Source organism: Podarcis filfolensis (genome assembly GCF_964270895.1).
Source record: "Podarcis filfolensis genome assembly, chromosome: 12".
In the NCBI taxonomy this organism is placed as follows: Eukaryota; Metazoa; Chordata; class Lepidosauria; order Squamata; family Lacertidae; genus Podarcis; species Podarcis filfolensis.
This window is the reverse complement of record NC_139614.1, coordinates 55773012-55786952: the sequence shown is the minus strand read 5'-3', so window position 1 is coordinate 55786952 and position 13941 is coordinate 55773012. Positions and strand designations below refer to the sequence as shown.

Sequence of the window (13941 nt, the reverse complement as noted above, 5' to 3'; positions counted from 1 at the left end):
CCAAAATAAAATTCCACGTGTTGCTAGATAAGCAAAGGGTTAAGACTCCTGCAGTTCCCCTGTGAAATCCCAGAGAGGGGACTCAGTGGTTGTTATTTTTTATTAAATTGATATATAGTGGTACCTCGGGTTAAGAACTTAATTCTTGGGAAGTCACTATAAAAAAAAAATTAATTTGGCAGAATATTTGGATTATTTGATATGTATATGTATAATTTGGAATATTTAATGTGGTTTGATTGGATTGTTAAAATGGAAAACTTAATAAAAATGACTAAAAATAAATAAAGTGAAATGAAACTGTTCTTAACCTGAGGTACCACTTTAGCTAATGGGGCCTCCTGCTGCCGCTGCCCCACCAGCACACAATTTCTGTACCTTAACCCAAGGTACTATTTCTGGGTTAGCGGAGTCTGTAACCTGAAGCGTCTGTAACCTGAAGCGTCTGTAACCCGAGGTACCGCTGTATCACCCTTCACCCAAAGATCACAGCGCAGTTCACAACATAAAACCACAAAACATGTAACCAAAAAAACCCACACCTTTCCCATCCTGCCATAATCTCCCCCTCACCGGCCACCGCGACTCACGTGTTGCCACTCGATCCCCTCACGCTGGTACTCCTCCTGCTCCTGCTGCAAGATCAGCTCGATGAACAGCTGCTGCAGCTTCTCGTTGCAGTAGTTAATGCAGAACTGCTCAAAGCTGAAAGGGAGAGGGAGCAGGCGAGACTCAGGACCCCATTCTGCACCCCACAGAGCAAAGGGGATTCTCCACCCCAGGGCAAAACCATAGAGTCCAGACTTATTTAATTACTATGGAAGGTGAGCCCGTGAACTTCACAGCGGAGATTTGAACCCGGGTTCAGTTTTAATGCCATAGTGCCTCTGGGTCTAAATAATACTTCTATATAGCCGTAACAATTACAAGTTATTGATCAGACAGCCCACACATTTGTCTAATTTTCTTTTCAAGTCACCTGAGCCAGTGGCTATCGTCGCATCTTGTGACAATGAGTTCCATAGGTTAACGGCGCATTTTCGCAGGGCAGAGTGGGCTTTCTTTTGTTGGCCCTGAAATGCCTGTCCATCAATGTCATTTTAGGATTGGGGAACCCAAATTTGAGCAGGCCTAATTCTGGACGTCACACTTTCGGAAAGAGCGCAGGCAGTTTGGAAGAGGTTCAGAGGAGCGCCAGGAAGACAGTCAGTGGTATGGAAGAGGTTGAAAGGCCCTGTTCACATCACACACCCTTGCGCAAATTAATTGAAACAAAGTCAGCATGTTCGAAGGTCACAGGGAGAGAAGCTTTCTGACTGCCACATCGATCAGTCTGTCAAGCACCCACAAAAGAAGATGTTTTAGGGATGCTTCAGTTATTATGGTGTCAGAAGCCTACAGCCAACAGAAGGAATATATTGAATATATTGAGGTTCTACGAAAGAGAGTTATTCCAGAGATGGAAAAGAGGAATCCTGACCGTACTGGGATATTGCAGCAGGACCTAGCCCCCTGTCACACATCGAAAGCGGTGAAGAAATTCATGACAGATACAGGTACTTGATTGGCCAGGGAATTCCCCGAACGTAAATCCCATTGAGAATTTGTGGGCTCAGCATCCTTAACAAACTACATCTCCCAGGATTCTTTGAGGGAAGCGACGACTGTTTAAATAGTTATCACACTGCTTTAAATGTGTAGTGCAGAAGGCGGTGCAGGACTGTATTTTGTTTGCCTCAGGGGGTGAAAGACACCTAGGTGAAAGACACCTACCTATTGTTGTCGAAGATCTCAAAGCCGTAGATGTCCAGGACTCCAATCACCGTATTCTTGCCATGGATTCGGGCATCGTAGTTCTTGACCTCGATGACCGTGTTGATGCGGGCCACGATCCAGCAGAATAGACGCTCATAGAAGGCCTGTAGGGGAAAACACGGTGGCGGCCGTGTCATCTTTTGATTGAACAGAGTTTTCAGATTTCAAAGGCTTTAAATGCCTCAGGAGACCATCGTGAGACCACCGTGTGCCTCCTTTGCAAGAGGTCCGGAGGGTCTTTCTGCACTGGTTTCCTACTTGTGGAACACCACTCACTGCCTCTCAGCTAAACCTACTGCCCCGGGGTTATTGTGGGGCTTAAATGGGAAGCGAGAGAACCACCTGGAGCTCCTTGCAGAAAAAGATGGAACATAAACATAATGAGTAAATGGGTTAAATAAATAAGGAGGGAGACGGTACTTCAGGTATCCTGGTTATGGGTCTGCACCTCCTACCTTCTGTGGGATGTGACACATAGATAGCAGTCAAGTACAACATTCCTGGGACACGGGTGGCGCTGTGGTCTAAGCCACAGAGCCTAGGACTTGCCGATCGGAAGGTCAGCAGTTCAAATCCCCACGACGGGGTGAGCTCCCGTTGTTCGGTCCCAGCTCCTGACAACCTAGCAGTTCGAAAGCATGTCAAGTGCAAGTAGATAAATAGGTACTGCTCCAGCGGGAAGGTAAACAGCGTTTCCATGCGCTGTCTTGGTTCGCCAGAAACGGTTAGTCATGCTGGGCACATGACCTGGAAGCTGTACGCCGGCTTCCTCAGCCTATAGAGCGAGATGAGCGCCGCAACCCCAGAGTCGTCCGCGACTGGACCTAACGGTCAGGGGTCCCTTTACCTTTACAACATTCCTAGAGGGGACATGAAAGGGGATGTTTGCTCCAGTCAGTAGAAAACTTCCTGTTTCCTCCTGAGCTGGGACAAACTTCCTCTACATGTGACTAGAGGTGGGCGTGACCTTACCTGCCCAGGTATCAAAAGGGGCAAAGCAGGCACCACTCTCTCTCTTCTGCATCTTGCTTTCGCCATGTGAAAAGCAGCGGCTGCCTGTCTGGAGTCCCTGGGACTAGCTCCCATATGGGGTAGTTCCACGTGTATATACCGTATTTGTCCATCTATAAGACACCCCCATGTATAAGACGCCCCCTATGTTTGGGGACTCCAATTTAAGAAAATGGGGGAAGATCTAGCCGTGTATAAAACACCCCCAAATTTTGGACATTATTTTTTAGGGGGGAAACCTAGTCTTATACAGAGAAAAATACGGTATTTTCAAACTTTGAATTTTGAACAACATCCACCAACACTATACTTTGGCTTGCTGTGACAAGCAAACCAGATTGATGAGCTCAGATATGGGAGAGCAGACCAAAAAAATGCTATCTGGATTACCAAAGTAATAAGCAGTGTTGAAGATTCTAGCATCTTACAAGTGGAAATAGGGACCCTCTTTTGTACCTGTCTCATTCCTATCCTCACAGAAGCATCAATGTCAGAACCCCTTTAAAGGCTATTTTGTGACTGCTGTATGAGCTGAATGTGTGAACTGAATGTGTGAGTAAACTTCTTTTAGAATACTTTACACAAGAAGTGTGTCGTGTCTATTCTTTTTAAAGGGGAGAAAAGGGGATTGCCAGGAATCCTATACAGTGGTACCTCGGGTTAAGTACTTAATTCGTTCCGGAGGTCCGTTCTTAACCTGAAACTGTTCTTAACCTGAAGCACCACTTTAGCTAATGGGGCCTCCTGCTGCCGCCACAAGATTTCTGTTCTCATCCTGAAGCAAAGTCCTTAACCCGAGGTACTATTTCTGGGTTAGAGGAGTCTGTAACCTGAAGCGTATGTAACCTGAAGCGTATGTAACCCGAGGTACCACCGTATTGAGAAGCTTAAACAAGCTTGAAAGAAGATAACCGCTGTGTGTTTAAAAGGAAAATGCACTCTGCTAAGTAAAGGGACTTGCTAACACAAGTTAGGAAGGCTATTATTAAACAATATATCCTCTCCTGCCTCCCTGAACATTCCCACACCTTGCCATAGCTACTACCTTGGCGCAAGCATCCCTCGCGTAGTTGGCCTCGCTGGCGCTGTGGCCCTTTCGGATGACTTCCCCGCCCCCGGTGGCCACTGTCCGGTAGAGGAGCGTGTTGAGGAGACTTTCCGGCTCCGTGGAGGTCAGCTCGGCCAGGTAGGGCACCAGTTCGGCGTTTTCTATCTCCACGTCATCCCCCGTGGCGACAAAGCACACATTGCCCTGGGAAGTCCAGCGAGAGAAGAGCAATCAATCAGAAGCACATATCACTGAATCGTCCCAATTTAAGAGGGACATCCTGGAATTACAGAAGCCATCCCGGCTTCTGATTGGATCATGGAACATTCCAGGTATATATATATATACTTTTCAGAGATATACATTTCACTGATTTTACAATCATCTTGACATTTTAAAACTTGACGTCCTTCTCCCTCTTTCTGCCGTTCCTTAAGTTTAATATCTTCTGCATATCCAAATTCACTTAACTTACTCATTTAGAGTCAAACCTCAGTTTTCGATCGTCTCAGTCACTGAACGTTTTTGGCTCCCGAATGTCGAAACCCCAGAAGTACGCGTTCCGGTTTTCGAACGTTTTTCAGAAGCCGAACGTCTGACGTGGCAGACAAGCAGCTTCTGATTGGCTCTTCTGATTACAAGAGCCAATCAGAAGCTGTGCCTCGGAAATCGAATGTTTTGGAAGTCGAACGCTCTTCCAGAACGGATGACGTTCGACTTCCGAGGTACCACTGTATTTATCTTCTTTAAATATACAGTCATACCTCGGGTTAAAGTTGCTTCAGGTTGAGCGTTTTCGGGTTGCGCTCCGCGGCAACCTGGAAGTAATGGAACACATTACTTCCGGGTTTTGCCGCTCGCGCATGCACAGACGCTCAAAATGACGTCACGCACATGCGCAGAAACGGTGACCTGCGCACGCGCAGGCGCAGGTTGCATTCTCTTCAGGATGTGAACGGGGCTCCGGAACGGATCCCATTTGCATCCAGAAGTACCACTGTATACTCTTATGTAACTGCAGGTTATTGGAACATCCCAGTTTGGGGTTCGGCACAAGTCAGCTGGTTTTGCACCAAAGCGCCGGACAAAAATACACTCTTTTTTGGTTTTGCATTCTGATGTGAGTCATCTGGCTCCCGCAACCCAAAAAACGAACGTCACAATTTGGATCACCCAGATGTTGGAGGGTATGGAAGCAACCATGAAGCCAACAGGAGGCCTGTTCCAAAATGGTGGCCGTATTCCACGTTCCTCATGTTCCACTGGGCCTCCTTCCCAGGCCCCATCCCAGTCAAGTGATTCTCTCTGGCAGCTTCCTCCAAAATGGCGGTCACTGTCAGTGGATTGAATCTCCCAAGTTGGATAACGAACCTGATTCTGCACATCCGAAACACATTCTTTCCCTCAAAGCATTCTGGGCAGTGCAATTTACCCTTTGCAGAGCAGCAACTCTTAACAAACTACATTTCCCAGCATTCTTTGAGTGAAAGAATGTGCTTCATTTGATTCTGAAATAAACACGCTTCCTGGGATTCTGGGGAAAGATAAGGTTTATCAAACAAGTGTTTTATTTCGGTATGAGGGTATATGAAACCTGAAATTAAATGGACCAAACCATGAAATGTCAATCACTCCTTTCCCATAAGATAACAAAGGGTTTTTTGGAGAAGCGTTTTCAGGACCAAACCACAGAGACAAGACTCTCAAGTTACAGATCTTTGCAGTGTAACTCAAAGGGAGTCTTCAGCAGAAATATTCTCAAAAACTGGGCTCAGAATCCCAAATACAGCATCGCCTTGTTCCACATAGGCAGACCATAATGCTCCCAAGCCATACCCTCCAACACATTCAAGGCAAAAACCAGGACGCCATCTTCCTGTTTTTGATTGCAAGAGGATGGCAGCCATTTTATGCAATTTTGTACCACGGTTCCCCCCCCCAAATAGTTTTTTTCCAGTCATGGCACCCCAAAAAGTGTGTTTTGGGGCACCAAGTGAGACTGTGGCCCCGGGAAAAGATCGTGGCATGAAATCATGCGAGATCGCAGCACCCAAAATGTCTGCTGTCATGTCACGAGAAAAACCGGGTTTTTTGTGACACTTGTGGGGTATGCCGGCCAGGGAGGAGGGAGGCTCCAACTGTGTTGCTTGGCTGCGTTGCTCACCCAATAAGGAGTCTAAGAACAACTGGGGGGTGGAGCTTGCATGCCTTGTGCCGATCAAATCGGCTGCGTTGCCTGGGGACTCGCCTTTGCTCAGCGCTTCCCAGCGGAGAGGTGACGGTGGTTTTCCTTGCTGCATCCCCTTTGCCGGGTTGCTGCGCTGTGGGAACCACCGCTTGAGGTTTTGTTTGGCTGCTGGCTGGGCTTTCTGCCTTTGGCTCGGAGGGGCTCAGAAGTTGAACATACCTGTGCCCGGAAAATCCCTTATTTTGGCTGCTGGTCCCTTATTTTCAAATCTGTAAGTTGACAGCTATGTTCCTGGCGCCAGCAAGCAACGCCCCCCGCTTCACTTACCAAGTGCAAAATGGCAGCCAGGATCTTGTAGACGGAGTTGATCTCTTCCGAAGTGAAACCGATCACGGTCATGGCGTCTGCAACGGCCCGGTGGCTGGATTTCTCGCTCCCCGAGGACTAGGGTTGCAAGCGGATGCCGGGGAGAACCGGAAAGGAATGAATGAGGAGGAAGAAAAGAGGGGGAAATGAAAATATTGATGCTTGAGCACTGCCAGGAAGACTTTTTCTGCTGCCTGCAAATGTCATCCAACTGGAAAGCTTTCTAGAGATGGGTTTTGTATAAATTAGTTTAATAACAAAACAAGAACCAATGGCAATCTCTTCACTAGTATTATTATGGGATGGGCAAAAAGTATTGATTCTATTATTTTTGTTAGCTGCCTGGATGTTTATCAGAAGACATATTTAGAAGAGCTAAATAAGGACGGTGGACTAAATAAGGACTATGAAAAGTTGGCATCCCTGGATCCAGTTCATCAATCCCGCCCCCCCATTTGTTATTTTACTGTTTTTATTGGAAATTTTACTTACAACATAACATAAACCCCCACCCCACCCCAATACAGAAATCCACCGTCATTAAACGCGAACATAACAAACAATAAGCATAACATACAACAATACAAACAACCAAATAGAAAACTTCCTTTATCCTGTATCTGGCCTCCTTCTTTACTCCTTATAAGCTGTTTCCTTTATGAATAATTATAAAGATTTTTCAAATTATAACTTAAATATCCACAAAGTCTCCTGCAGACATTAATCGAAACAAGTCCAGGTATAAATTTTTAGGGCACTGTTTTGTGAAGTATTCTCTGCGTTTTCCCCATGCTTTTTGAAATCCTTGTCTATTGTGATCTCTAATTGCCTCTGTTAATCTAGTTCATCAATTTTGTTGAATGACTTAAACGTGAACGGATTGGATTTTGGATAAATGTGCAATTCATTGTTCTTGCTTTGAACGTTGTTGTGTAATTATCTCGCTTGTGCAGACAGGTATTCCGGAGAATGTATTTTATAGGGTAGGATAATGGGCAATAGGGTGAATCTGTGGCACCAAAGGGGCGGCAGCCCGAACAAACTTTGGGGAACCACAGAGCTAGAGGAACTCTTTCGGATTTGCCTTTTTAAATTCCATTTATTCCGTGCTTTTTTCTTTAAAAAAAAATGTTTAGAGGTACTCTCATTATCCTACTCCTATTGAAATAATGCCCCTCCATGAGGCCAAACTTAGATTCACAAAATGTTTAGGGGTATGCGTACCCCTGCGTACCCCCAGGGAAAAAAGCACAGCATTTATTGCCTCCAAGGCAAGCTGGGAATGGAAAGCTTTCAGTGGGGAATGAAAGATCAGTGCCCCCCAGTGGCGGTTTGGGATCTCTGCTCTTGCAGTAACCCAAATCCTGCCACCCCATTCAGCAAGAAAAACGCTATACTTGGATCCTAAAATTAAAAACAGACCTTGGATCCCAGGGTAAGGGAAGGTTTCTTCGTTCTGTTTTGTTTTTTACCAAAATAACCCATTGATTTAGTATTTGGGGGATATGAAACTTGAGGTGTCATGTGCTTTTTTATTATTAGTATTAAAGGTAGATTATTACGTTACTTGATGCTCCAAGATACCTGCTGATAGACCAGATGTGTTACAAGTTTATAATGTATTTTTCTATCTTGTTTTATATGTATGTTATATACCGGTAACATTCAGAAGAATTTTCTTCCTGATTGAGAAAAGGATACAAAAATGCAAAACCCACAGTTTTGATAACTGAAAATTGTTTTGCGGTGCTTTTTTATTATATTGGGAGTGTTGTCTTTGGGCTTTTAGTTAGCTACTGGATTGAATACATTAGACATACCTGGGTTTTAGTTGGAGAGCTTGCATTTTAATTCTTTGGTTCTTTGCTGTTTCTATTAACCCACAGCATTATTTTAATAAATGTTATAATACCAACCTACTAACTCTGGAGTGTGTCAGTTTATTAACCTTTACATGTTTAATTATAATAAACAAGGAGAGACGGGGGGCGAGGAGAAGATGTGGGCAGATTAATTAGCCTGGGAAAAGCTGGAATTGGTCGGAAGCGTTTTTAAAAGGTGTTTTTTTGGGGCGGAAATGAACCCCCTGAGAAACTTACGTGGTTGTTGGCACCTTCTCTGGTGAACCTGAAGGCTGCTGGATCCCTGCTCAGGTGGAGGGACTCCAGCAAAGCGTCCGAGGCTCCAAGCAGTAACTGCAAGAAAGAAGAACTCTCTCGTAAACAGCCCAGCGCAGCAGCTTTCGAACCCAAGTCTGAGCAGCCAGATTCTGAAGTTGTGTCGTTGGACAAAAATGCGACATGCAGAAGGAGGGAGGCATGCACACAAGGGAGCAATATAAAATTGTGGCCTGAAATGCTAAATCCGACTGTGCACCAGAACTCTGCATTTGCTGTGTTGTTTCTTTGCGCTGTGGGTTAAACCACAGAGCCTAGGACTTGCTGATCAGAAGGTCGGCGGTTCGAATCCCCGCGACGGGGTGAGCTCCCGTTGCTCGGTCCCTGCTCCTGCCCACCTAGCAGTTCAAAAGCACGTCAAAGTGCAAGTAGATAAATAGGTACCACTCCGGCGGGAAGGTAAACGGCGTTTCCGTGCACTGCTCTGGTTCGCCAGAAGAGGCTTAGTCCTGCTGGCCACATGACCCGGAAGCTGTACGCTGGCTCCCTTGGCCAATAAAGTGAGATGAGCACCGCAACCCCAGAGTCGGCCACGACTGGACCTAACGGTCAGGGGTCCCTTTACCTTTACCTTCTTTAAAAGCCAGCAAGTTACTAGAACTCATGACAGCAGCTGGAAGAGGACAGAGCTGGAAAGAGTTGGCTCTGTCTGTCGTTGCCTCTGGCACCATCTACTGTTGGCTTCCTGACCTCCTGCCCACCAGGCCCTACACCAGCCAGCACTTATACCAGGGGTCAGTGAACTTTTTCAGCAGGGGGCCGGTCCACTGTCCCTCGGACCGTGTGGTGGGCCAGACTATATTTTGAAGGGGGGAAATGAACTGTTATGTACTGAGTTGAATAGGATCCAAACTGCAGCAGTCTGATTGGTCCTAGAACAATAGGATCCAAAAGGCAACAGTCTGATTGGTCCTAGAACAATAGGATTCAGAATGCAGCAGTCTGATTGGTCCTAGAACAATGCAGCAGTATGATTGGTTGGCAGGAACCACCCAATCATGCTCCAGATAGAAGTGAATCCACAACCTGATTGGCTTACAGTAGAATTCCGGAATTCGCCAATCATGTGCAGCCCATTGTGTAAATAATGTATATAAAGCAGATACTTTGAGGGGACTTTCATTCATTCCTCCTCACCACTATGAGCTGAATAAAGAGCATGAAATCACTTTGCGACTCTGAGTATATTTCATGAACAAATTCCTATGCCCCACAAATAACCCAGAGATGCCTTAGAATAGCTTTGGAAGTGGATATAGGCTGTAGGGTTAGAAGTAGAAGATAGGGTATTTCAAAATGGTATTAATTGTAAGTCATAAAATGTGAAGTTAATTTAAGTGTGATTAAAAAAAAAGATGGTTAGAAATTATGATATATGTAAACGTCTAAAGATGAAGTAAAATGAAAATCAGATAGGTGGGACTTGGGGAAGCCCACTTAACAATATTTAGAAAAATAAGGATATGACAAGAATTTGTTCGTATTGTTTGTCTTTTCTTTCTGTGTTTTTTATTTGTGTTATAAAATGAATAAAAAAATTTGAGGGGAAAAAGAGATGCATTTGGAAAAAAAAGCACACATTCTACTCATGTAAAAACACGCAGATTCCTGGACCGTCCGCGGGCTGGATTGAGAAGGCGATTGGGCCGGATCCAGCCCCCAGGCCTTAGTTTGCCTACCCATGACTTATACTTTTAATATTTATACGTGGTAGTAAGGAGTGCTCAGCACTACCCGGGAATTTTTAGAAAACCAAAAAAGAATATTGATTTTCAAATGAATTGTGTAATTTGTGAATTTGAGCCTGCTACTCCAAAAATCAGGTGACGTTACAACGCATTTTGGTACGCCATATTGATTCAAAATGGCGCCTGGAAACCAAACATTGACAAAGAGTACCAAGTTTGGCAACAGCATTTTAGGAGGTGGCCAAACCTATGACAAAAAGCAGGCGCAGTCACACCATGGTCTTGTTTCCACCTGCCATACTGAATCAAAATGATGCCCTGCATCCAAACATTGGCAAAGACTGCTACCCCCACCTTAGGGTATGTTTAGCGACAGTATTTCGAGCGACAGCTGAACCTATGCCAAAAACGGGCAAAGCCATGCCAAAGTGACTTCTTGATTCAAAATGGCGGTCAAACATTGATGGAAACCACAGCCTTCACTCTTGGGAACCCTCAAGTCAAGTTTGGCAACGATATCTCAAGAGGCTTCCAAACCTTTAGGGGACAAATGGACGGAAAACCACTTTCCAAAATATATAGCTGATGGCATATGTCGCTTTGAGATCTTGAGGGATAAGGGAGCAACATCAACACACAATCTGAGTACGGAGAAGCAGATCAGGAATGAGGAGACATCCCAGCAGGAAGGGGAAAGGTTGGGTCCTCTTCTGGAGGTTTGCTCACCTGGTAGAAGGTGTGGAAATTCCTTTCGCCCGGCTGCTGCTTGAGAATGCGAGACTGCAAGGGAAGGGAAGACTCAGAATGCATCTTTGAACTGTGGGATAACCAGCCTCATGTAACCAATACAAAGGTAAAGGGACCCCTGACCGTTAGGTCCAGTCGTGGCCGACTCTAGGGTTGCGGCACTCATCTCACTTTCTTGGCCAAGGGAGCCGGCGTACAGCTTCCGGGTGATGTGGCCAGCATGACTAAGCCGCTTCTGGTGAACCAGAGCAGCGCACGGAAACGCCATTTACCTTCCCGCCGGAGCGGTACCTATTTATCTACTTGCACTTTGACGTGCTTTCGAACTGCTAGGTGGGCAGGAGCTGGGACCGAGCAACGGGAGCTCACCCCGTCGCGGGGATTCGAACCACCGACCTTCTGATCGGCAAGTCCTAGGCTCTGTGGTTTAACCCACAGCGCCACCCGCGTCCCTTAAGCATAACCAATACGCTTAAGTTTAATTCAGGGGTCAGCAACCTAAGGCCCATGGGCCACAAGCAGCCCATGGCGGTTGTTTTACCGGCCCCCAAGCCGCCCATTCGGCGAGTCCCCGCGTGCTGCGCTAAACCAGCACAGCGTGGGGACTCGCTTTTGCGGCGCCGGAAATTCAGTTCCTTGAATAAAGATCAGGCTTACTAGCCGCTTTGCTTCTCAATATACTCTGGTTAGCCTCTGTTATTTTCTGTTATTGACCCAATAGGGAACTCCCTATTTCTGTTATTGACCCAATAGGGAACTCCCTATTTCTGTTATTGACCCAATAGGGAACTCTGTTATTGACCCAATAGGGAACTCCCTTATGGACTCTGTATGGGCTTTTGGATACCCCATAAGGGTGTTGCAGGAATTTATGTATAGGTTGGGGGCTTGCCCCTCCAGCAGATATCATGTACATGCAGCCCACTACCAAAATCAGCACAATCACTTTTGTGACTTTTGTGATTTGTCCCCACAATACACTTCATCGCAGTTTCTGTTCGAAGGGCCTTTGCTGCATGATACCAAATTGCGCAATTCACTGATGGATGTATCTCAGTACTGGCTCACTGGGAAAACTTCAGAAATTCATATAGACATGTGAGCTCAGCTCCTCAGCAGCCCCTCTGCCTGAGGGATAATCCCTGGCATCCTGATACCTGAGTGCCAGACAGGTAGTCATAACAAACCCAGATGAAGACAAAAGGGTGTGATTAACTTGGCTGGGAAACAGGGAAATGTAAAGATCTCCTTTTTTACACTTGATGGGTGTTTGGTGGAGGGCAAGGAGAACCATGGGGCAGAGTCCAGGATGCTCAGATTCCTGCCACCAGACCTCCCCTTTCATGATGTAACCGTGATGTATTAGTGATGTAGTTGGGGGGGTGTAACATGGGGATTAGCAGCTAATAAATGTTTGGGGCTCTTTTGTCTGGGGCTTCCATCTTGTTCCACCTGGTGGCAGGTGGGAGTCCTGTCGCGACAGTCTTCAATAAAGACCAAGCCTACTGTCTGCTGTTTTGCTCTGGTATTCCTGGCTGGTGTCCTTGTTTTTTTGTCCAAGGGAGCCCTCAGATTTCTCCGTAAAAAGGGAAAAGGAGCAGTTTTTTTTTCTTACAACAGAATGATTCATTTGGGCCACCCCACCTTCACCCACACCCAGTACCTTCTCCAGGAGGTAGTTGTTGATGTGGCCACCCGTGGGGTCCCCTTTGAAGTCAAAATTGATGTCCATGTATTTGCCAAACCGGCTGGAGTTGTCGTTGCGGTTGGTTTTGGCGTTGCCAAAAGCTTCCAGGACGCAGTTGGACTTTAGCAGGACGTTCTTCACCCTGAAGGAAAGCAGAGAGGAAGGAAGACAGAGAGGGAAGGATCAGGGCCAGGGGGATGTAGCGATTGCTGGGCTCGGCTCCGAGTGGAGAGACCCAGGTTCAAATTCCATGCCCATCCCTGCAAAACTTGCTGGATGTGGAGCGACTTTTCAGGGCAACATACTGCAGGCTTGTGGGACTTATTTTGGGTTCGCCCCACCCACCAAATCCTGAAATTCTCAGGATACTAAACTACACCAACATCACAGGTGTATAAAATCAATCATCACAGATAATTAAAGCTACAGCTACATTTCTCTGCTATTGCAGCACAAATGAAGACATTAATCTGAGTTCATATATAACATCCAAGATCAAATTCAGTATTGTTGCAGCAATTTATGTACAGGTTTTTGGGGGGCTTGCCCCTCCAACAGATACCATGCACATGCAGCCCACTACCAAAACCAGCACAATCGCTTATGTGACTTGTCCCCACAAAACACTTCATCACAGTTTCTTCCTATGTATTCAAAGGGCCTCGGCTGCACGATACCAAATGTAAGAATTCACTGATCAATGTATCTATGTACTGGCTCACTGGGAAAACTTCAGAAATTCATATAGACCTGTGAGCTCAGCTACTCAGCAGCCCCTCTGCCTGAGTAATAATCCCTGGCATCCTGATACCCGAGTGCCGGACAGGTAGCCATTCCAGAAATAACAAACCCGGATGAAGACAAAAGGGTGTGATTAACTTGGCTGGGAAACAGGGAAATGTAAATATCTCTTTTGTTACACTTGATGGGTGTTTGGTGGAGGGCAAGGAGAACCATGGGGCTGTTGAGCCATATCAGTCAGAGGAATTTGGCACTCTCCAGGTGCCCGGCTTTGATTCCTTGACCTCCCCGTCAGCGACTCCCGGCAAGACAAGGCGAGGTCTCTATCGGCCGATCCTCCTCACGAACGTGAGAAGAACACAACCATCCCTCCTCCCTCACTCCCTGCCATCCCCAGGGAGGGGAGAGAGACAGACAGAAATGTATTTACATGCCTTTATTTCTGTCTCTCCAGCAGTGCAGAGGAAACATGT

At 46.2% G+C, this 13941-nt stretch overlaps 1 protein-coding gene across 3 annotated transcripts in view; it reads right to left on the bottom strand.

Annotated features, from left to right (window-relative positions):
• The window catches only part of MYO1G (myosin IG), an 87181-nt gene that overhangs the window by 59223 nt on the left and 14017 nt on the right, over window positions 1-13941 (bottom strand). For all 3 annotated transcript variants that reach the window (XR_014540458.1, XM_083579354.1, XM_083579355.1), the window contains exons 4-10: window positions 12704-12869; window positions 11020-11073; window positions 8528-8623; window positions 6390-6506; window positions 3872-4078; window positions 1774-1919; window positions 591-705 (exon numbers count right to left, since the gene is read on the bottom strand). Coding sequence is in view for 2 of the 3 variants with exons in the window: in XM_083579354.1 (XP_083435480.1) it covers window positions 591-705; window positions 1774-1919; window positions 3872-4078; window positions 6390-6506; window positions 8528-8623; window positions 11020-11073; window positions 12704-12869 (901 nt within the window). In the remaining variant the exon portion in view is untranslated. The remainder of the gene's footprint in view (window positions 1-590; window positions 706-1773; window positions 1920-3871; window positions 4079-6389; window positions 6507-8527; window positions 8624-11019; window positions 11074-12703; window positions 12870-13941) is intronic.